This window comes from Rhinolophus sinicus, chromosome 11 (genome assembly GCF_057876585.1).
Source record: "Rhinolophus sinicus isolate RSI-liver-muscle chromosome 11, RSI-T2T, whole genome shotgun sequence".
NCBI lineage: Eukaryota > Metazoa > Chordata > Mammalia > Chiroptera > Rhinolophidae > Rhinolophus > Rhinolophus sinicus.
Genome location: NC_142511.1, coordinates 10,279,070 through 10,302,674, shown reverse-complemented (window position 1 = coordinate 10,302,674; position 23,605 = coordinate 10,279,070). Strand labels below are relative to the sequence as shown.

Here is a 23,605-nt window from a genome sequence, read left to right as displayed (position 1 = left end):
GCTCTCCAATGCCCCGCCTGGAGGCCATCACACCTGCTCACTGAGGCTACTGTCCTCCAGGGCAGAGAGCTAGGCTTTGAAAGGAGTCCTGGCTCCTCTGCGAGGAGCAGTCAGTCACCCAGGTTCCAGGAACTGGGATCCGGGGAGCTGGGAGCTAGCTCGTCCCTGGAGCCCAGTCAGAGGGCTAAGGCCCAGGGAAGGAGTGGGAGGAATGAGAGGGGCAGTTGTTTTCCCTCTGGGCTGTGAATGACCCCCCAGGGCAGCAGAGGAAGGGAGAAAGAAGGTGTCAGGGCCAGGCCAGGCTGGACAAGGAGAGAAGTCGGGACGGCACAGCTGCAGGACCAAGGAGGAGGCAAACCAGCCAGAAGCGGGTTGTTCTTCTTGGAGTTTGGTTTCATTCTTAAAGCTGAGTGTGAGTGTGCTGACGGAGGTGGGGGAATCCTCTCAACCTGTCCTCATAGGAAGTTGGCCGTGAAATGGGAGGTGAAGGGGGAGATGGGGATGCTAGGGAAGGGACGCGTGGGTTCTCCCTGGAGCACCCCTGGAAGCTGGAGGAGGCTCAGGGAGGCAGCCTTGGGGAGAATGAGGCCGTGCTGGGGCACAGGAGGCCTCTGCGTGCTGAGTGAGCTTTCCCTTTCATCGTCGTTCCATCAGGACACAAATCATAGGCTGTGATTTCCTTCAGTCAGTAGTCCTTTCTGGAAGGACCTGAAGGGACCACCCCTCACTGAGCTGACAGTAAAGCAGCTGGCATCACAGGAGGAGAGGTAAAGCCACCTTAGGCACCATGAAGCCCACCCTGTGGCCTTCATTTTACAGATGAGGAAACTGAGGCTCGAGAGGGGAACGGTTCACCCAAGTGGTACAATCCGCTGGTTAGTGGCCAGGCCAGGGGAACCGAACCAGGTCTCCTCCTCCTCCAACTGCTAGGGACTTTCCTCCAGTGCCAAGGCGGTGAGGGTCCCCTGGAGCCCACTCCTCACCCCCCACCCAGAGGACGGGCTGCACCTGGGCTGCCCTACCCCCACCCTGTGCCAAGGCTGCTGGGGAGGAGTGAGGCCAAAGGGGGCCACCTCTCTGAGACCTCCTCAGCCTAGTGGCGGCTTCTAAATGAAGCCACCCTCAGACCGGTACTCCATCCTTGACCCCTCCCAGTCCAGGGCTTCTTATTCTTCAGGGCTGAGAGGCTGCCCCCAGCCCCCAGCCCCCCACCTCCCGCCCCCTGCTGAGCCCTGGGCTCCAGTACTTACTACAGTCTCAGTTCTTTCTCACGTTACCTCCAGAGTGTAAGCTCCATAATAGCATGGACCACGGGACCACATCTCTCTTCTCTGTTTATCCCCAAGCTTCTAGCCCAGTCCCATATTGAAAAAAATCCTTTAAAACATTTTTTAAAGTTTTTTGCTTAGAATTTCTTGTATTCAGTTTTTCTTTCCTGGACGTGGCACGTGCTTTCCCCTCTGCCTGCGATGCCTCTTTCTTCCTCATTTTCCTCACTAACACTCACCCATCTTTCAAACCCAGCTTAGCTGTCTCCTCCCTTAGGAAATCCTTCCTGATTGCTCAGTAGATAACATCCCAGGCAGAGGCAAGGGTTTCTGTCCCTCCCCAAAGCAAGGCGTCTTTGCTGTGCAGGGCTCCCCTGAGGACCCTCTCCTGTGCGGGAGCTCTACAAAGTGCAGAGAACAACCTAGAACGGAGGTGGCAGGCGGTGTTCAAGTCACAGAAGCCCCAGCTCCCGGCTTGGCAGACCGGCTGGGGGAGGGGACCAGCTGGTGGGCGAAACAGGTTTATCGATGCTGCTGAGAGCCCTGGGGAAATCAAGGTGAAAGGCAGCAGTCCTGCTAAGGAGGAGACCCACCCCTTGTTTATCAATCAGAGGGGCTGCGACAGGGCAGAAAGATGCAGGAGGCAGCTGGGAGGAAGGAGACCCACCCCCACGGCCAAGCCCCCAAGTGAGGCCCTGCCTCCTGCCTCTGTGGGCAGACCCCTGGAGCTGGGGCTGCCCACTCAGCACTTCCAGCCTAGCCCTAAGTCTGAATACCCGAATATGCGGGCACTGGAGCGCTAAGGTCTGGAGGATAAAAATACTCTGCATTTGGCATCGTGTCAGGTACCAGGTAGTGGGGGAGAAGGCGTCCTCAAGTGGTCTTGGCCCATGGGAGTCCCTTTCACCCTCTTGTGGGCCAGGACCACATTGCCAACGGTGGGCTGGCCTGTCAGTCTCAGCCTCCCAGCCAGGGCCCGGTGGGGCACGGGCAGGTGAGCAGAGCAGGCCTAGGAGGTGGAGGGGGCAGGTAAATGACTAGGGCAGGGGACAAGAGGCCTGCAGAGAGAGGCCCCAGGCTGGGAGGAATCATGCAGCTAGAGAGGAACCATAGGGCAGACACAAGGAAGGGGGTTTGAGCCCCGCCAGTCCCCCCACCACAGCTTCCTAGGAGAAGGGGTGTGCTTGGCATCCCACACACTCCACCCAGAGCCAGGCCATCTGAGCAGAGTGAGCTCAAAAAGAAAACCCCAAATCGGATTGAGGCTCCTGCTCCCCCTTAATGAGGTTCATTATCAGCTGCTCTGATCCTTGTAAAGCCCAGCAGGCCGGATTAGGGGCAGGCCCTCTAATCGGACTGACTCCTCCCTGCTGAGCAGCCAGCCAAGGCCCCACTTACAAACAAGCCCCCTTCTCCCAAGGGAGCTGGAGCTGCAGGCCACCTGGCGGGGCGGGCCAGGCAGGTGTAGATGAAGGTACCTCCAGCAGAACTGAGAGCACCCAGGCAGGTGTTTCCTGGGGTGGTGGGGGAGCAGGACATGGCGGGACTGCACTGCCCCAGAGGCCTGTCCTGGTGCACGTGGAGACTGATGGGGCCTGCAGCCCAGAGACCTCTGTGGGCAGTGGGGGGCCCCGTCCAGGAGCAAGTGACTGTCACCAGGGCACCTTGTCTCCTGCAGGCCAGGAATGACAGAAGCCAGAGGAAATCACATCTGGCTGGATCCCAGGTAAGGCAGGAGCTTGCACATTCTGTCCGGACCTGAACACTAGCTCTCCAGGCAGCAAGTGAAAGGACACACGAGTGCTTGCCTTAACAAAAATAATTTATTCCATAGCCCTCCCAAGCAGTGAGCAGAGTGAAAATCAAGCATGTGTACAGCGTCACCCACCCCTCCACCCCTGTATGACAGGAGGACCCTCGGGACAGATGACCCTCCCATCACTCCAGCACCCCCACATTAAAAGATTAGCATCTATCTTGGAGACAAAAACCAAAAGACAAAGACCCAGCTCCAAGAGGGCTGAGCCCAAGGGGGAAGAGGCAAAGCACATTTGAAGCAACCCTCTTTTTCCTGAAACTTCACTCTGCCTCTCACAGCTAAGCCCAGAGCAAGGCACTATAGATCCCAACATCTTCCCTAAACCAGGTCCCCCCTAAATCAGCACCACCCTTCATCAGGGCCTGCTAAGCCAGACACCCCCCAGCCCAATGACCATCACCCACCCAGCTGGGCACAGATGCATGAACCCCACCCTGCGCAGAGGTTTGGGAAGGAGCCAGCCAGAGGCTCTCCTCCCACAAACCTCATCTGGGAGGCCAGCACGACTTCCAGAAGCTTCCAGACTCTACCCTAGAGCCAAACCCTACCCAGGACGTCTGAGAGGCTGGAGGGTGGGCAGGCCACAGAGGGCCAGGAGCAGTCCTTCCTTCTCTGGTGTGACGGCCTCTTCATATCCAGAAGGGAGCAGGATGGACGGAGGCCTGGGATGCAGTGAAGAGTTCCACTCTAGCCCACTCAGCCTGGGGACCCCTCCTTTGGATGGGAGCCTTGGAAACTGGGGCTCACTTGTGCCAATTTAGGGCCAAAACCAAGCAGGAGACATTGCAGCTTCAGCAAAAATGAGGCAGGACTTCAAATAAGCTGAAAAAGAGGGATTTGGTGCTGAGAGATCAGAGACTGAGCCTCCCACCCTCGCTGCCCAAGGCTTTCGTCCCCGCGCTGTTAGATGGACCTGGACCCTGCGCATATCTTTGTGTCTGTAGAACACTCCTTCCAGAAGGCCCAAGGAGGTTCCCTGGAGCAGCTGGTTTTCCTGGATCTCCCTGGACAAGGAGTGAGGGGGCGGGGGAGGGAGGGACAGAGGGCTGGAAGAGCCCCAGGGATAGCAGCTCCCTTTCCTGCCGCCCTCCCAAGGTGGACGGTTTAGGCTGCGGGGTGGCTGGCATGGCCCTTCAGCGCCCTCATCCTGGCCCGGAAGTAGGTGTACACGGCCAGCAGGCCCATGAAGGACAGGGAGTACAGCACCACACAGAGGCTGATGTCCAGGTGGGAGAAGTCCCCTTCCAGCACCTGCAGCCACTGGCCTCGGCCCCGCAGGGCCCCAGCCACTGGCTGCCCCTCAGGGACGCTGGGCAGCTGCTTGGAGCTGCGGCCCACTCGTCTCAGCTCTGCGAGGCCTCTGGGGAGGTTCTTCTCAGCCAGGAACTCAGCCAGGAATCCAGCAGCTCCTGTGTCTCGCTTGGTCAAAGGCCGCTGCCCTTTTGGCTGCTCCATCTTATCCCTCTGAAGCTGTGCTATGTGCTCGAGAGAGCCCCGGTCTAGCTCAGCTCTGGTCATACCGAGGCCAGCCTGCATCTCCTGGGGGAGACTGTCCTCAAGGCCCTCGGCTGCAGCATCCAGGACGACAGTGCCGGGGGGCTTTGTCTCTGGGCCCACCACGACCTCAGCCTTCTCAGGACCCACAGTCAAATTTCCCGTCACTAGCTCCAGCTGTTGGGTGGCTGCCATCCTCTGTGCACCCCTCCGCGAGCCCGACCCATGTGAGGGATGGTCCAGGACAACATTGCTCCGGGAGAAGTGCGTCCGGAAGAAGCTGAGGGTGTTGCCCACGTCCCACACAGGCGACCCCCGGAGTTCATTGTGGCAGGCAGAACAGAGTTCACGGGGTGGCCACTGCACCTTGGGGAACTGGGGGTCCTCGCTGGGGTCACCTGGGGAGAAACGCACACAGGTGAGCTGTGATACACGGGGCCCACCCAGACCTCATTCTCCCACTCAGAACGCCAGCTTCCTCCTCTGCATAAAGGGCTCGCTGCTGCCTTTGGAAAGGACGAGAAATATGAGGGAAGGCAGACAAAAATCTAGCTAGCACAGGGCGTGGCCCACAGCCAGCCCAACAGTGGTGCCTCTGGGTGAGGGGGCACTTCTACCGACCCCCACCCCCAGCGCTCCAGTTTCCCAGAGCAGTGAGAACAGCTCCCCTCCAGACACTTCCTCATATTAACCCACGTCTCCCTTTGTCAACTTCACTGCCAATTTGTGCCCTTGGACCAGACGCGAGAAGCCTCAGCTCTGTCTTGCAGTCTTTGGCTGGTCCGCTGGTATTTATCTTCTTTGCATTTTTCTAATATTTTCTGTTTTATACAGTGGAGATATATTACTTTTGTAATTAAAGGAAAAATGGTTTTTAAAATAAGAGTTCGTGGCACATGGTCATTCCACCACAGCCCTCTGGGGTAGGTAGGAATTAGTGGAATTTCCCTCCCAGACGGGCTCCAAGGGGTGGTTGTGGGGCAGCCTGGGGCCTGGACAGGGGAAGAGGACACTCAGGAGAGTCAGGAAGTTGCCCTGACCACCAGGCTGCTGGGACCCCATGCGGGCGGCACTGGGGGCAGAGCCCAGGCTGAACCCCAGAGGGCCTGCAGGCTACTGGCCCCTCGCCCAATGTGGCCAGAGAATGCAAATCAGCCCATCTTTCTTGCAGGAGGCACCTCTCCTAAAGAGTTTAATAGGAAAAAAACAGTTGCTGGCCAGAATGAAGCAGAGCAAGTGATGTAGAAGTCAGAATGGTCATTTTGGGGAGGAGTCAACAAGTAGATTCCAAGGGTCCGGTGAGAAGCGAGTGAGCCGGCCTTGCAAAGTGAGCACTCAGTTTGTACCTGCTCATTATTGTGATTAGTTTGCTCTGAAAGGCCCCCACCAGAGAGGGTCGAGTGCCGCCTTCCTTTAGGTCCCTGGGAGAGAGGCCTTGGCTCCTGGCGCAACGGTGGCAGCTGGGCCTGGAGGAAAGCTGGGAGCCCACTGAGGTCAGAGGGCTAGAGGGTCAAATGGAGCATTTGGTGGCAGGGGTAGGGCAGGGAGGGAAGTGGTGGGAGGACAGACAGGCACATGCTTTCTTTTCAAAGTCCACCAAGAGGCCCCAGGAGACCCAGACCACCTGCTCCGTTCAGCTCCTTTAACCTCGCCTGCCCCGGGCCTTCCCCCCACCTCCTACCCCTGGGAGGTCCATCCCAGACACGCGCACTCCTCTCTCCCCACAGACAAGCCCAGGCTCTTGTCCACAGATGGCTCCCTCCCCACCCACCAGCTCTGGTCACCACTGCTTTCGCCTGTTGGACCCATCAGAGCCCTGTGCCCAGGGAACACAGACAATGAGGGGAACTCAGAAGACAAGGCCTCCCCGTGGGAGTAGTCCCTGGTATTTCTTTGCCAGCACATTTTATCATTAGACCCCTCCCTCCCAGGGGGTGGAAAAGCCCAGCCGTCTCCTCCTTATTGGTTTGAGTAAGGGGCCAATAGCCAGAAGGCAGAACAGGGGAGGCAGGAAAGGGACCCCAACAGGCCACAGGGAGGGGCCCTGGTGCAGGGGAAAGAGAGCAAGAGCACTGGAAGACCAGGATGTTAGAGTGTCACAGCCTCAGTTTCCTCATCTGAAAAATGGGACTAACGATACAGACATACATCACAGGGCTGGTAAGGCATGTGAAAGGACTGTGTGTGCTGTGAAATGCTGCAATACACGGGGTGTTACCCGGGGGACAATGAGTGTCCCCTCTCCTACCTCTGGTCCAAGACTCCCAAGTTCCCCCCCCATCCTCCCTCTGCAGATGACTCCAGCCGTGGAGGTGGCCCTTCCTTACCTGCGAGGCGAGCATTGACCTTGTTGTGGCTAGACCAGAGCCAGAGAACAGCATCGTCCAAGCTCTGCACCCGGTGCATGGAGGCAGCAGCCATCTGCTCAAAGTGGCCGGCGCAGTCTCGGCAGCCAAAGAAGTAGCGGACGTAGCCCCGGATGGCCTGGAGGACTTCCTGAGCCTTGGCTACAGGGAGAGGAGACGTGGTCACAGGGGCCCTCAGACTGCCTGCCTCCCCTCTGCGGGCCCCCCACTGACCCCCACAGGCCGCCATGGTCACCTCTGCACAGGGGCCCTCAGACTGCCTGCCTCCCCTCTGCGGGCCCCCCACTGACCCCCACAGGCCGCCATGGTCACCTCTGCACTGGGGCCCCACACACCTGCCCGTGCAATGAGGGGCCCAGGGTCTCCTTGGTCTACTTTTCCACCTTCCAGCTGACTTTACCTCCCCTCAAACTCCTAAACCCCAACTTCCCTTCTTTGCCACTCATTCAGGCCCTTGTCACTTACTGACACTCCAGATAAAGTCCAACCTTGTCAGCAAGACAGTCAGGCTCCTGGAGACGTGGCTGGAAAGGGAGGCAGGGGCCAGAGTCCCACCACCCAACCCGCGGGCCCCTCTGCGGCCCCATCTTCTTTAGGCTTCCTGCTCGCACTGGCTCCCCATCGGGCCTCCTTCCTCGAGCACTGCAGCAGGAGTCCGTGCTGATCTGCCCTGCACATCCTCTCATTCGTCTCCATCTCCCCCGCCCATCCCCTCCCACTGGGCCCTCTGGACTGGTCAGCAATGACCTCTGAGCACTCCCCCCACTTTCCCGCTCTGACTGACATGGGGCTCCTCCCTGAAGACGCTACCCCCCTAGGCTCCTCTCAAACCCTTTTGTCTCACACACTCCATGTACCTCAGGGCTGGAGGTGGTGGAAATATCCTCGTGCTTGTTGTTTCCAAACTCTCTCTTTCCTGCTGCAAAACCTCCAGCCCTTTAAAAGCCAATCTCCTGGTCTCAGCCCTCTCCACCCACTATGACACCAGCAGCCTGTGCTGTCCCGTTGACCACCACGCCCCATGCCATCGTTCCTGGCAATTTCGGCGCCCACACCAACCCGTGCCTTGCCTCTCACGTCCTCAGCCCCCTCAGCTGCACTTCTCCTGCATCCACCCCAATCGCCCGCCTGCCCACCACCTGCTCTGCCGCTGTCCTGGCCTCCTCTGCCTGCCCTCCGGCTCTGGCCCTCACCCCTTCTCGCCCCCTCCAGGATTTTACCCCTGTAAATGTTTTCTTTTGTCATTGCATCACCCATTTCTCCCTTACTATGGGATCATACTGACTGGTAATATCTGCAATAACGAAATCCCTTCTCTGACCTGTTATACCCCAGTGACTTTCCCATTATCTCCAGTTTCTTCCCTGCTCTTCTCTCTTCAGCCCAATCCAACCAGGCCGTTCTCACCACTAATTCACAGACACGGCTCTTGCCAGAGAGGTCCCCAGCTAAAGCAGCACAGCAGCACCCACTCGGCCAACTACGTCCTCCTCCTTGAAATGCTCTATTGGGGGGGGGTGGCTCTTGAGATCGCAATGGCTGCTCCTTCTGAGTCTCCTTTGCTGGCCCTGCTCCTCCAGCAGAGGTCCAAATACTGCAGAGCCCAGGGCTCAGGCCTCAGCACTCTTCTCTGCCCACCCACTCATGGGCCCATCAGAGCCAAGGTTTGATCTGTCATCTCGGTGCCAATGAGATACCACAGGATGTGTATCTCTATCCCGGACTGCTCCCCGGAACTCCAGATTCAACCGTCTACCTCTCCATCACCAGGTGCTCAGGCCCAACAACCCTGGGGTCCGCCCCGAGCCTCGATCCTGCAGACTCTTCATCCATTCTATCACCGAGTCCTGTCAGCTCTACCTTCAAACTGTCCCCCAAATCCGACCGCTTCTCCCACGTGCACACCTCCAGCTCTAGTCCGGGCTCCGCCGCCTCTCCTGGACTGACTAGTTCCACAGCTTCCAGCTGGCTGCCCTGCCTCCACCCTCCCCGCCGAAGCCCGCCCTCCACCCGGTAATCTTTCTAAAGCATTCATCATTTGCATCATGCCTCTGCTTCGACCCTCCATTGGAATCTCAGCGCTGAAACAGAAACTCAAACCCCTCGCTTACCTCCTCTCCCGCCTCCCGCCTCCCAGGCCCTGACACATGGGCCTCCTTTGGTGCCACACGCACTCCAGACCTGCTCTCTGCACTGGCTAGTCTCTGACCTGTGTTACGGGCTGAAATGTGTCCTCTACAATTCATACTAAATTTCATGTGGAAGTCCTAAGCCCCAGGACCTCAGGATGTGACTGCCCTTGGACCACAGGGTCTTTAAAGAGGTCATGAGTTAAAATGAGGTGAGGGTGTGTCCTAATCCAATCCGACTGGTGTTCTCCCCAGAAGAGGGTATTTGGTCACAGGAATGACCGTGTGAAGACACCGGGAGAAGAAGGTCATCTATAAACCAGGGAGAGGCCTCAGCAGAAGACAACCCTGCTGACACCTTCATCTTCTACTTTCAGGCTCCAGAAGGTGAGAAAATAAAATCCTGTTGTTTAGGCCGCCCAGCGCATAGCACTTGGTCATGGCAAACCTATTGAAAGCAAACCGATTCAGCCTGGACGGCTGTCTTCCGAGGTGTCTCACAGCTGCTTCGCTCTCACCATCCACGTCTCAGCCCAGTGTCAGCTCCTCAGAGAAGCCGCCCCAGCCCCCTCTCTAAACACAGCACCACCCCCCAGGTCCTCTTACAGCACACTTTGCTCTGTCTTCTTCACAACATTTATCACCATTCCTGAAATGATGTGTTTACTGTCTGTCTCTTGCCACTGAAACACTGTCCCCTTGAGGCAGGGACTTCTTGGCTCGTTTTACTGTACGTGCCACAACCCTAGAGCAGGGCCTGGCACTTTGGAGATGCTTCACTGGCTGACACAGTGACTGGCAGACTATCCCCACACCCAGCAGCTCCCCTCATTCCCTCTGCCTCTGGGGGCCTTCCCTCTGTCAGGGATGGGGCGCTCTTCTCTCCTAGCTCAACTCCTGCTCTTCCAACCACTCTCAACTGTAAAAAATAACTACAAAACAAAATAAATGGAGCTACTTTAAAATGGAGTCGGCGCTGCCATCCCAGAGGACCTGCCTTGCACGTCTTCTGCCTCAAACCTCTGGGATGATAAAATAGGGCAAAATCACCTTTGGACTGGGCTTGGGGCACCATTAGGTCCCAAAGAACTGGGCAAAGATGACAGAGAGGCAGTGAGTATGACCACTGGACTGATGGCTATCAGACTGAAAATTAAAAACACTGTTTGGCATTAACATCACTATGTTAGCTCACCTGCACCAACAGAAGTGCCTTCCGTCTATAGGTGTCATTGTTCCCCTTCCCTTTCTCATAAATTCCCTTTACCTTTGTGTCCTAATCAGAACACTGTTTGGGTTTCTGCCTGAATCAGTGCTTCCCCAACAGCTATCCTTTTTTTTCCCCTTTCATCTCAAATGAATGCTTGTTGCCTCTCACTTTGGCCTTTTATTTTTAGGTTAATACGACTCACGTCCTCTTGCCCTTCCCAACAGCATGGAGCATTCCCTCTTTTACTGGACATCCTTCTCTCCCCCTTGGCTCTGGGCCCTGGGGCACCGCAGGGCAGCCCTGCACCCATCCCCCAGCCCACTGAGAGCAGGGACTGTCTCTCTTTCTCCCCTGTCTCCTGCACACTGAGCAGGCCCTGATATACCCCTGATCCCTCAGTAAACAGGGCCTGAACTGACTGCCCACCCTTTCGGTCATTAAGCGAAGGTGAGGCAGTGTGGGTCGTGGAGAGTGGCCAGGGCAGGAGGGGCGAGGTGTTTCCCCAGGCTTGCCCTAGAAAATGATTTTTCAGTGGGAAACAATAAAATTGTTTAACGTACTGGGATTGGCCATCCATGTAAACTGTGTACCTGACACCGTTGTTTTCTTTATAGAAGTACAAAATACGGAACCACACATTTTTCATGAAGACTACAAAGCAAGCTTGTGGCCCCGAGAAAGCCAGGGAGAAGAGACTCACACGCCCGAGTTTGTGGCGCACCACCCTGACAGGGTGTAGGAGTGGGTGGCTTCTCCAGGTCCCCCCCTTCTGGATAATGCTGGTCGTGTGTGGCTAGCGGCAAACACAGAACCCCCTCAAGACGGGCCTGCAGCAGGGAGCCAATGGAGGCAGGAAGGGCTGGGCTGAGGCCTCGGACTCACCCGTTTCTTGCATGTGGTCTACGTTTCGCCCAGCTGCCTGCACAGTCAGGAAGTGAAAGAGGACCCACAGGGAGCAGGGAAAGCCCCGAAAGTGTGGCTCGCTCCCCTGGCAGCCGACCCAGCTCACCTTCTTGGCAATCACAGCACCCTAAGGGATACAGATGAGCGTGAGTGCATATATGTAGAAGAGAAAGAATGGGAGGCGAGGTGACTCCAAGGTCTGCACACGGTCCTAAGACAAATGAGGTCCCTCTCACGTTATCACTTCGAAGGTGGTATTTCCCTTCCTCTGGCTGCACCCACCAAAGAGCACCAGACCTGTCCTCACTCTGGCCTCGACTTCCCCATTTAGACAATGAGGGGCTGATCCCTGAGGTTCCTTCCAGCTCGGACATCCATGTCGTATGGCCTTGTGCCTCTGCGGGCTGCAATGGCCCACCTTTGCAAATGGCGGGAGCCGAAAGGCACCCCAGGAGAGGGCTAGAGAAGTGACGCTGAGTGCCACGATGTACTTGGAAGCAACAGAGAGCAGTAGTTAAACACCCTCTCACAGGTGGTGTCTGACAATCGGCTTTACATCCCAGCCCAACCACTTACTGGCTTAGACAAGTTACTTAAACTCAGTTTCTTCATCTGCTCAATGGGGATAATATCCACCTTCCACTAGTGTGGAGGGGATTAAATGAGATATGCACGTAGAGAGCTCATAAATAGTGACTGGTGAATTATTACTGGAAGGACCCAGCCATCCTGGTCAGTCAGCTCAGTGTTAACCCCTTCACTCCCACAGTCACTGAGATGGGAGAGGCTGCCAGACTCACCTCATTCCTGCTTTCCAGGGCAGTCTGAAAGAAACCGTAGGGAATTTTCTTTCTCTGCTGCTTCTTGAGCCAGTCATTCATGGAGTGCAGGAAGTTCTGGACTAAGGGCTGGCCCGGGAAGTACTATGGGGAGGAACAAGTTCAAGTTGGAGTGAGAAACAAATCCCTCAGAGGCCCCCAGCCCCTGGGATGTGAAGGGGCAGGGCAGACAGGGGGCCAAGGCAGGAAAACCTTCCACCTAAGACACAAATGTGGGTTCCTCACTATCTTGGCTCTGGGGCACCTGGTGAGGCGAGGGGAGGGGTGGGGAGAGGAGGGAGGTGCTGGGGGGGCCGGGCAGGGCTCCTGTGTTTGCCAGACCACACGCTGCCACGGGGAGGGGAGCTGACCACCTGGTCACTTCCCAGAGCTGCTGGGAACCCTGGGCCACACAGAACTCTCCACAGCTGATCTTTTGACAGAGCAGCTGATTTGCTGACTAACTGACTGGCTGGGCTAGGCTGGCAAACAGCCTTTCATTTGTATTCCATGTGCTGCCAGTGGGGATAGGCAACCCGGGGGCTTCTAGCCAAGATCCCAATCTTGATGGTAAATCCCAGTACTCTCGGAGGAACATGAAAAGCTACTCTGACAATAAGTCAGCTCAAATCTGATTAGTATCAGCACTTTAAAACCACAAGGACTCCCGGGAGGAAGACAGATATATGCGTGTGTGCACGTGTGCGAGTGCACAAAAACACCAGGGGCTCGGGGCAGGAGGAAGAGGGAGGGAGGGAGGCAGCAGCAGAGCTGGTGAGGGGTTGACACTGAGAAACTTGGGGAAGAAAAAGAGCAAAGAAAACCATTTAACAGAAGAAGGGTTCCGGAGATGGAAATGATCTCTAAGGAGAAAAACCTGCCAAGGATCCAGTCCTCTGGGAAAGCCATTACCTAATTTTATCAAACGTCCTGGGCTGCACACCATCCCCCAGGGGGAGAAGTGGCCAGAAAGAATCTTGGGCTTTGACACGCTACCTCTTGGTCAGCTCACACGGGCCTCTGGGCTCTCAACACAGATTTACAGCTTCCGGTCAGCATTTCTCACTGACCTTTGGCCGTCATCCGGACTTGGAACCGTCTGCCTTCTGAGGCCACGGTGTCAGAAGGATGAGTTAAGGAGCTCTGCACTACAGGAGTCACCCTCCTGGTAGGAGCAGGGAAACACTGGTGACCACACGCCACCCAGTGGCCAGTCCTGAGAGCCACTCATGTGAGGGAGCGAGACAGCAGGGAGTCCCCGCTAGGTGGGTGGGGACAGGCAGGGTTGGGAGATTGCCCGCAGGACACACAATGCCTCCCAACGGGCACAGCAGGGGCTGACAGGTCCTCAGGGCAGAGAGGCAGAGTGAGCCCCATCACCTTTCAGGCTCCCAGTGGCCCAGGCACATGTGCGTGAGGACATGGCTTAGAAGAGACATGGGAGCAAGTCTCAGCTCGGCCACCCGCTGGCTGGAGGGCCAGGACAAGGAGCCTCCATTTCCTCTCCGTGTGACAGGATATTGCTCTATGCACCCCGTGGAGTTTGTGATGAGAAAAACGATAGGCTCGTACACAACGAGCACTTTGCAGAGTCTGGCACCCTGTCAGAGCCCAAGAAATGGTGGCTGCTACTATTATTCCCACCCAGGAAGAAGCTGCCCAAACAAGGGCAGGGCCAAGATACTCCGCAGTCTCCAGGGGATGAGGCAAGGCTCAAACAGGCCCTCCGAGCCCGTGCCCTCTGCTCCTAGTCTTGTGTTTGCCTGGCTTCCCTGTGTCCTCTGTCCCGAGGCCAGCCCTGTCCTCCGAGGGGCCTGGCTTCTGGCACAAAGGCCTCCTCCCCAAACTCACTTTCAGCACCTGCTGAGGGTGGGCGCTCAGCTGGTACCACCACGAGGGTGCTGCTTAAGCCTCTGCCAGATTGGCCATTTCCTGGGTCTCATTCTTCTCCTCACATTGGCTGCAAACCGTCCCACTGGCAGCCAAACCGAAAGCGGCTCTGAGTCTGGCTGAGAGATGCAAGCAGCTCACAAGAAACAATTTCCCGGGAGATTCCTTCGCAGTGGGCTGCACTGGGAGGCGGGGTGTCCTTCTCTTCTCCTTCTGAGGGACGCCTGGGAAGCACTCTGGGTGTCAGGCGTGTGTCAGCAGGAAGACAGAACACAGAACTGCTCAAAGACTTTCTCCCTGTGATTCTCTGGGCCAGCCACCCCAGACCTCAGCGACTTGGGGACAAAGTGGCTCACAGGGCCTCAGAGGAAAGGCCTCTATCATCAGGGGCTCAGTCTGGTGGGACCCCCGGGATGGGCCGAAGGCTGTCTTGCCTTACATGGTAACAGCACTCTGTGACACCTCACAGGGTCCTCTCGGTGTAATCATACACGCACGTGACTAAGCCAAGTGGGCCAGAGGGCCAGGCTGGTGAGAGGGCAGAGGGACTAGGCTGACAGGCAGTTCCTGAGGCAGAGGCGCACGTCACCCCAGGGTTACGCCCAGCTGCCCACAGACCTGCTCCCAGAAGCTCAGACCTGGCACCCAGGGCTGTGGGTGGCTGAGTCAGCAGTGAGGTTCTAAGAGGACCAGAGCCCGGATCTGAGTCAGCATCCTCAGCAGCCAGAGCCTAGGCTTTTAAGTAGAGCAGCAGATCTAGAACCAGAGGGAAGGACGCAGGGACAGGGCAGGAGGCAGGTGTACAAGGAGAAGGCGGCCCGCATCTCACCTTCAGAGATGAGGAAGGAGCATGGCGGGGAAAGGGGCACAGGCTCTGGAGCCTGAGACCTCAGGTCAAATCTCCATTGCACCCACGAGGGAGGTTAGAGGCCTCAGGCACATGCTCTGAGCCTCCTGACCTCTGAAATGGGGGTAATACTCGCCACCCTGCAGTGAAGTTAGGAGGATTAAATGGCTGACACACTCCAGGACCTAGGTATGGAGCAGCTACACTTCATGAAGTAGCCACGTGGGCAGGAAACTACAACGGCATAAGGACGGCCTGGCCAGGGCCAGGGACCTAGGTCAAACTCTGCTCAGTGTGTGGGACGGGAGAGAGCAGATTCCGAAAAGGCTTCTTTCCTTCTTCACTGTGGCGTCTATGGGTCCTACTTTCCTAATGACCACACGAGGAGTGAGAGGCCACGCTCCAGGCTCATTCTGAGGTGGACTCCAGCAGGCAAAGTCACAGTCACTGATCAGCTGGGACTATCCCTGGGGCATCTGGCCCCGGCCCCACCCACGCCCCACACAGGGTTGTCCCTGGCATTGCAGGGCTGGCAGGGGGCATGGCTGAGGCTGCAGGGTAGCAGCCCATGGAGGCCTGGGACAGTTGTGGGGCCAGATGTCCAGCCAGACCACGAGCTCCCGGAAGAGGGCCGGGGCTGACTGCTGCAGGCAGGGGTGTACATGACACCCCAGAATTGCATGGACGAGGGAGGCCAGGGGCCTGCTCACCTGGGCCAGCACTGCCATAAACTTTTTCAGGGCCACCAGGCGCTGCCCCTCCAGGACAGAAAACTTGCCCACTTCTACCCGCAGGATGTAGTGCAGCGCAGATTCCAGGTCGGCCATGTAGATCTTAGAGCTGAGGAGCCAGACAAAGGCAGAGAGAGAAAGGGTATTAACCACGGGGCAGGGCTGGGGAGGAGCGCCCAGGGCCGAAGGGAGAGAAGAGGATGGCCCCTGCGGGCCGGCCCAGAGTCCTGTAAGTTGGCACTTGGCTCTGTAACTAGCTGTGTGACCTTGGGTATATTAACTTCTCTGAGCCTCATCTGTAAGATGGGCATAATAATAAATTGCTCACAGGTAGGTGGCTGAGAAAATTAAACAAAAGCACACATGTACACACCCCTCAGCAGCTCCTGGCATAGAGCAGGGGTTCCCCCTCTGCAGGCCCAGGGCCAGGCCCTCCCGTAACTCACTAAAGGTGCTTTAATCAGGCTACTAGTGGAAGGTTGAGCTTCATTCTCTGTTCTGACCAAAGACCCATAGGGACAAACAGACCAACAGGTGTACCCACACCTCATGGCTCTGGAAAAACGGGACCCTCTTTGAAAGACCAAGGGTTTGGCTGCTCACTAAGCTGGGCGTGGCGGGGTCAGGCAGGAAGGAAAGTGGTATGTGTGTTTATTTGGGGGCTGACGTTCTCGGCTGCCACACCTCGGGTGTGAGGCGGGGCTCCATCTCACATCTCCTGGGCTGACCTAGCCCCGGAGGAAGGGCTGCAGGCTCTAGATGCCCCCTTGGGGCCTGGGCTCTGGGCTCTCATGGGAAGGACCCCCCAGGTTCTGGCTGCTTCTCCAGCTGCCTCCTGAGACCTGAGTTCTGGCCTCAGATCTACAGGGAGCTGGTGCTGGGAGCTGGGCCAACTCAATCTATCTCTTTGGGCCTCAGTGACATCCCTGTAAACTGACAACTCCTGTCCCACCTACCTTTTAAGATTGGGGGGAGTCAAAGAGGTCAGCTAAAGGGATGGGCACTGTGACCACCCGGCAACAGCCTCCCTCTGCTTCACTCTGGTAGCCCTGGGCCTCATTTACCTCTCCATTCTTGTGTTCTGCCTGAAGGGGTGCCCTCATGACTAAGAGATAATATATGAACGGTACCCAGCACAGAGTTTGGCACATACGGTCAGTAAGTGTCAGCTATTATAATAATTTGAATGATCTGAATAATCATAATTTGAATGATCATAATGACCATTTCCAACTCTTAGTCTCTTTCCTTCTCCCCTGATTGACTAAAAATCTCTCCATTACCACCTTCCACCCTTCAAGTCTGGGATGCAAATTCCTTCTGGAAATCAAATGACCTTTCCCCCAATTCTCTGTGCAGCCCCCTCTAGAGGCTGCCTTCCCGATGCAGCTCTGAGCTCTCAGGTCAGCCAGTTCCACTTGGTACACCGCTGGGTGCCAGCACAGGAGGGCTACGACCTTATCTCCTGGCCTCCCAAAAGCAGGAATTCTACCATGAAGGCAGAGCCTCGGAGCCGCAGAGAAGAGTAGCTTTCTCATGCTCACAAAAGTGCACAAAGGTACAGGCTACTTCAAAACATAGTGAGCCCCTCAGACACAGCCAAGTGAGGTCGGGTGCCCTCCTAGAAGGCACGCTGTGAATGGACTGTAATCTGTGTGTGGGTAGGGACTCCTCTGCCCTGTACAATCTGCATTCCTGGTGCCTCGCACGTAGTAGGCACGCACAACTACTTGCTGAAGAAATCATTGTTTGGGTGGGAAGCTGGTTTGGAGGCCACAGATTATCTTCCCCAAGTTGATGCTACTTGTTTATGAATAGAGTTAAGCTTAAGGAACGTGGGCACTGGAAGGTATTCATTCCATCATGAAGGATACAAGTAAATGTTGTGCGGCGTCGCCGACAGTCAGCAGACACTGGGGAGGCCACCAGTCGGCTGCGGCTACTGCCACACGTTTAGGACTCTCCTGTGCATGGCCAACAGCTGGAAGGGCCCCCAAAAGCCAAGGCCAGCCCTCAGGGGGTCTGGGCTCAGGATGGCACATGCTAAGCCCATGACAGGGAACAGAGTGGTATGAAGGTCGGATTCTGTGAACAGAGGAAAAGCTGGGGTGGGGAAGGGACGAGGAGAAATGGCACGGGCTTACCGATCTGCAACCTTCCACACAGTGGGAGCTATCGTGTTAGGAGTGGTTGGCGCGACCGTGGTCTGGGCAGCCTCCCGGGTGGCCCCGGCGAACCTCTGCAGGTAAGCGGTGTAGAAGGACCTGGATTCCACAAGCCTGCGAGGGAAGTGAGCCACGGAGGAGAGGCAGTGAGTACGGAGAAAACAGCCGCAGAACTAAATATTTGAACTTGGTTCTGTCTTATCCTCACGAGGTCAAAATCGGGGTCCTCGTGCCTCACGTTAACCTTTCTAGTCACTGCTCAAGCTGTGGAAAGGCTCTCTGGCACCAGTCTGATATGACAATCCCATCTGGAAAAGCAGCTAACCTGCCCTGGAGGGGCTATGGGACAGCACCTCTGGCGACACTGCTAGCTCTGCCCGTGGACAGGATGGCTGGGTCTGACCACCTTCCCCAGAGACCAAAGCACACAGTGGCAGCTGATTTCAAGGAGGCTGCCTGCTCATAAGCTTGCGCTGAGGTACCAGAGGGGACATTAGTCCCCAAGGAAATCAAGGGGGTTTGATAAGTGATTTTTTAAAAACAGCAACAACAACAACAAAAAAACCCCTAAAATTCTCAAATCCTTTTACAATCCTTTTGGTTTCTTCCTCTCTTCTGACAGAGAGGAGTCCTCAAGGGCGGGAGGCGTCTCCTGGTCAGGGCCCTGGGGAGGGAGGGAGGTGAGGACGAGCAGCAGTGTGATGGCCCCCCCAGGGGGACTGACTCTGGGAAGCAGTGCTTTCCACTCGGCTGTCCTGGCCTGATGTTTATCGATGAGCAGATGGCTCAGAAGCAGCATCGTCACAAACAATTTTCCCCTCCACCAACTCCAAGTGAGGAAAACAATGCCACCTCTCCCCACCAGGACTGTCCTTTCTGGGCCTGCGCAGAGAGTGAGTCCCTCCTGCCCCCCCTCCGGCCATCATGCTACCTCCCCAGCAGAACCCTCTGATAAGGCTCAGCGCTGCCTGGAGATGGGGCTGGTCAGGGCAGGTGGCTGCCCTGCTCAGCCTCACTGCAGGATGGCACGGATGGCCCTGGGCATGGCGGCAAGCCTTCGTCTCCCTGTCCTGCTTGCAGGGCCAGGCTGACATCAATCACATGCCCGGGGAGGGCACCGAGGCACCATCTGGCCCCATTTAACGGGCCATTCAGCAGCAGGGACCTGACAGAGGGGCTGCGGCTGGCCTGATTGTTTTCTCTTGGCATTTTGGAAATGGCTATTGTCTGGCTTCTAATGAACTTTTCTGCAATTAGAAAACCAAAGGGAGGGAGGGTCAGGCACATAAGTGTGTGCCAGGCCCGCAGCCTGCCAACTAGTCTGTGAACACAGGCAGACCGGGAACAGGGCCAGGGCTGCGGTGCGAACAGTGCAGACCCGCCAACGCTGGTGCACCAGGAGGCAGGACTCCTGCGCTGGGCTTGGGGCTGGGGGCAGCGTTCTGGGCCCCGTCTCCTGGCTCCTGTCCCACACCCCACAGGCACACATCTGCTTCTCCTGCAGAGGGTGCTCCTCACCTGCCCATGGATGCCTCCCTTAGAGGAACTGTGGGAGAAAGAACTTGTCAGCCCCTGTGAAAGGCTGGCAGCCTCTCTAGGCAGAAGAAAGGATGGGAGCCTAGGGAGGGAAGAGACGGAGCAGAGAGACACAGCACTCACACGGGAACCCGGGAGACAGAGCCATTCCGAAACAGCAGGTAGCAAGATGGGAAGTCGGTGACACCGAACTTGCTCACCACGTCGCCCTCCGTGTTCAGGACCCTGCGTACCGCAAGGCCTTGGCGCTGGGACAGGTCCAGAGTCACCTGCAGAGACAGCAGACATCTGGGGACCAAGCCACTGGGCAGCGGGAGCCCTGGGAAGACACCTGGGTGGCAGCTGTGCTCCATCCACTCGAAACCGTTCAAAGAACACACTATTGCGATGAGTGAGAGTCTCATGCCACCAACCATATCTTACCCCACAGGGAACAAGAGGCTAACACTGCCCCGAAGGGGGGGCCATGGAACTGTGCACCCCACAACATGAATCTGCTAGGAGAGCCCCAACTCAATACGATTTTCTTTCCGATGGAAGCAATTTGTAAAAGACATAATAAAATGTGGATTCACTTTCGTTCTTATATTCATCTATAAGACTTTTTATTTCTAGTCCAAATCAGAGATAACATACTGAGTCAGACATGACGATTTTATTTTTAGAATGAAATGGAAAAGGGAGAAAGGATATTAGCTAACATTTATTATGCATAATTAATATGTGCTACAAAAAGATTGCTTCATTTAATCTTCAGAATAACACTATGAAACAGGAACTATCATTAGGAAACCAGGTGAGGGGGCCCAGTTTACTAGGACTGCCTGGGTTTGAATCCTGGCCCCACCGGCTTAAACCTCTCCCTGACCCATTTTCCTTACTTGCAAAATTGTAGTGATAATACCAACCTCAGAGGATTAAATGGGTTAATTTTTAAAAAGAGCTCATAACTATGACCTATTGAAGGTACACGTATGCATTCACTTAAAAAATAAAAACTCTTATTGTAGATGAAGAAACAGAGGCTTAGAAGTGAAACCATGTGTCCAGGTCACACAGCTAGCAAGTGCCTGAATTGGGCTGTATCAATCCAGTTCAGTCCGGCTGCAGAGCCTGGGCTCTAGGCCACAGTGCCCCCCCCCCCCACCGCCTCTCACTAACCATCCCTGAGCACCTCTATATGGACACAGTCTACAGGGGCCCCTGTCCTTTACTCAGGTGACTCGGGGTTAGGGTAAGGGCAGGGAGGGGAGCTCTGATTCCAATGAACATTTACCCCTCACTTCTATGTGAGGGGCATGACCCCGAGGCCCGAGGCCTGGGCTGGGACACCGGAGGGGTCAGGGAGCTGCAGCAAAGCTCTGCCTCCTCCCCAGCTCCCTGAGCTTCCCTTCTCAGGGCTGAGAACCTGGAGACAGGGCAGAGCTCTCCACTGTGCTTGAGGAGTTTCAGGAGGAAAACCATTCAGAGCTAGCAGTGGTGTTTAATTTCATCCCCTCTCTCACGTCTCATCTGTCCCCTTGCACTGCCTTGGAACTACTCCCATGCACTGGCCCATCCCACCTGTGTCTGGGAAAAGCCCGCACATGGTCTGGAGAAGTCCGTGAGCCAGTGGTGGAACAGTCAGCTCTCTGCACCAGGCCACGGCAATGGATCTTTATAAAGCACCCACTCTGTGCCAGTTACTAATTCAGGGCCTTGACCAAAATCGCCTCCTTTGACTTTCTCAACAATACGCTGAAGGAAGGTAATTATCACTATTTTACAGACAGGGAAATGAAGCTCAAAAAGTTGAGTAACTTGATCAGGACATATCATGTAAGTGATAGAGCGGAAATTCAAACCTGCCTGGTTCTGTTATCTGCCTCACCTGGCAAGGGAACCCATTTCCTCATGAGGGAATGGATGATCTCTGATGTTATCTCCCTCCCATTTCTTTTTATTCCAATTCTAGGGGGGCTGGAGGGGGGCCAGAGTGGAAACACCATGGGCTCTGGAGGCAGACAGACCTGGTTCAAACCCCTGCTCTATGAAGTCACTGGCTGTGGGATCTTGGACATGTTACCTGGTCATCTTCGTTCATTGCGAAGATTAGCCACTATGCGTGCTAGCAATCTAATCCAATGCTCAATAAACAGCAGGTGTTATCATATTTGGTTTCGATGAGGGAGATAAAAACAGATACAGGACAGAATGCACAACACAGTCAGGAACAGTGTATCACATAACTCTGTACACTGACAGGTGGCAACCAGACATACTGTGGTGAGCAATGTATACAAACGTCTACCTGAAACTAAGACAGTACTGTATGCCAATTACATGTCAATAAAAAAATATACACAAAGGTTTTAAACAGAAAGGTCTAGCTCCTACACTTCCCGATTCTCCCAGCAGGGGTCAGGCCAGTGCTGGGCTCCAAAGGGCACATGGCAGAGACCCGAGAATTTGCCGGAACAGGCCTGCTCCTGAACTGGCTAGGCTGTCTCTCAAGGGCTACCCAGGAGATGCAGGGACCCGAGGGAGGCTCACCTCTCTACCCAGGTAGGAGCCTTCCTTTTCAAAGATCAGGGCCAGGTACTCTTCATCGTTTCTTGCAAAGAACCCATTAATCTCCTCCAGCCTGCAAGAGACAATGCTGGCAGTCACTCTCCATCCACAGTTGATGGGAATGAAGCAAAACTGCTGGTGACACCAGATGTGGCTGACACCGTGCTACGAGCACATCCACACAAACCTCTTCTGTTTCCATACAAGGCTTCATGGAAGTCACCCCCCTCCTGTCCTCCAGTGGGAGTAAACCAAACCCTAAGTCTCAAAGAATAGTCCCCCTTAGCCAATCCTGGTTCATCTCACCCACCTAGTTGATTTGCTTTTTCATCCTGTTTCTTTTAAGAGTCAGGAATGAGTAGGACGTGGTCTGGGGAGGAAGACTGGGAAGGGACACTCTGAGGCCATTTGTGTCTGTGTTCTGGGTAAGGCCCAGGCTTAGTGAATATGGATTTCATTGGTCCCCTAAGAGACTGGCGATCAGTACCCACCAGATATACAAGCCTCGATCTGTGGCAAGTCATTACCAAGTGGGAGGTTTCCTGTTTCCTCTCCTGGAGCAGGCATATACAAGGAATTAAAAAATCAAAGTCCTGGGTACAAGAGACCTTAGAAGCCCTCTCATTCAACCTCCTTATTTCAAGATGAGGAAACTTGAGGCCCAGAGCATAGGTAGAAATTAAGAAGGTGGCACATTTTATTATCCCCCCAAACCAGAGAATTAGGCTACCAATTGTTTTCATAACTCAAAATTTCAACAGAAAATAACTGCATGATCCAAAAATGATCTGCTTCCTTATTCTATCTAATTAAACCCAAAACATCACAAATGCTTAAGAGGCCAGCAGGGGAGATGGCATTAAGTGACTGCTTCTTCCTTTTATCCCCAACCTGAGGACCTAATTCCCTCTATGGGGTCCAGTGACGTGGTAGTGGTCACCTCGAAACGGAAGATGCAACATGGGGCCCGTACTAGGGTGCAGCCCAATGACAGCACGATGGAGATGCCAGAGAGGTGGGGGCCAGAGCGTACCCGTCAGTGGATGAAAAGAGGTGTGCACTCTGGCCCCCATCTCCCTAGCATATCCGTTTGTGCTGTCCTCGACTGGGCTCCAGTACTGGCCCCATGTTTCATGGTGTCATGCCCTAATTCTCCCACAGAGGGGGACATGTGGATGAAAACTGCACTGATGAATCCAACTCACAATGACTCTTTTATCATTTTTCCTAATTCTCCATCCTCCAGAGGGCCTCACAGAGACCCTGGACCCAGCCTGTAGTCTCGGTGTGGTTTGGGGGTTCCACAACCAGACGCAGGAAACACCCATGCCAACCTGTACCCTGCTCCTTACTTCTTCCATTTCTCAATGACTGTGTCTCTGTCTTGTTTGCTTACATCTCTCATGGTGCATTTTCAGCACCTCATTTTCCTGGAAAAGAGGTAATCCTGGAGGCGAATATAGGACACCAGCCACTGTGTCTGACGCTCTGCGGCTTGGGGAGCAGCGTCACAGCCCCGTCCCCCAGCCACAGCCATGGCTCAGGAAAATGACCACCCTCATTCTACAGAGACAGGGCTTTCCTCTTCTCAGTCCCCTGCCCCCTTTGTTTCTAAATGGTACTTGATCTCCTTTTCCGCTCCATGCCCACTCTTCCCAGTGAGCATTTCCAGTGAAATTCTGCTGTATCTCCAAACGTTCCTGGGAAGCAGCAGCAGGCATGACCTGAAGAACTCCGGTCCCTTTTCCTTCCCACACGGCGGGGCAGGTCAGCCCCAGGAAGACAGGGCACCTGGGTAGGCCCTCCAGTAACAGGAGGGCCTCTGACCCACTGAGATGTCTGCCCCAAAGGCAACAGGAAGAACCAACCTGGGTCCCCT

At 55.4% G+C, this 23,605-nt stretch overlaps 1 protein-coding gene across 1 annotated transcript in view; it reads right to left on the bottom strand.

Moving 5' to 3' along the window:
* Nucleotides 1-3,072: 3,072 nt before the first annotated feature.
* Nucleotides 3,073-23,605, bottom strand: part of QSOX1 (quiescin sulfhydryl oxidase 1) — a 38,483-nt gene continuing 17,950 nt past the window's right edge. The window contains exons 5-12 of the mRNA XM_019733137.3: nucleotides 21,709-21,799; nucleotides 19,300-19,445; nucleotides 17,620-17,754; nucleotides 15,455-15,584; nucleotides 11,990-12,112; nucleotides 11,169-11,316; nucleotides 6,909-7,088; nucleotides 3,073-4,979 (exon numbers count right to left, since the gene is read on the bottom strand). Coding sequence (XP_019588696.3) covers nucleotides 4,192-4,979; nucleotides 6,909-7,088; nucleotides 11,169-11,316; nucleotides 11,990-12,112; nucleotides 15,455-15,584; nucleotides 17,620-17,754; nucleotides 19,300-19,445; nucleotides 21,709-21,799 — 1,741 coding nt within the window. The 3' untranslated portion in view covers nucleotides 3,073-4,191. The remainder of the gene's footprint in view (nucleotides 4,980-6,908; nucleotides 7,089-11,168; nucleotides 11,317-11,989; nucleotides 12,113-15,454; nucleotides 15,585-17,619; nucleotides 17,755-19,299; nucleotides 19,446-21,708; nucleotides 21,800-23,605) is intronic.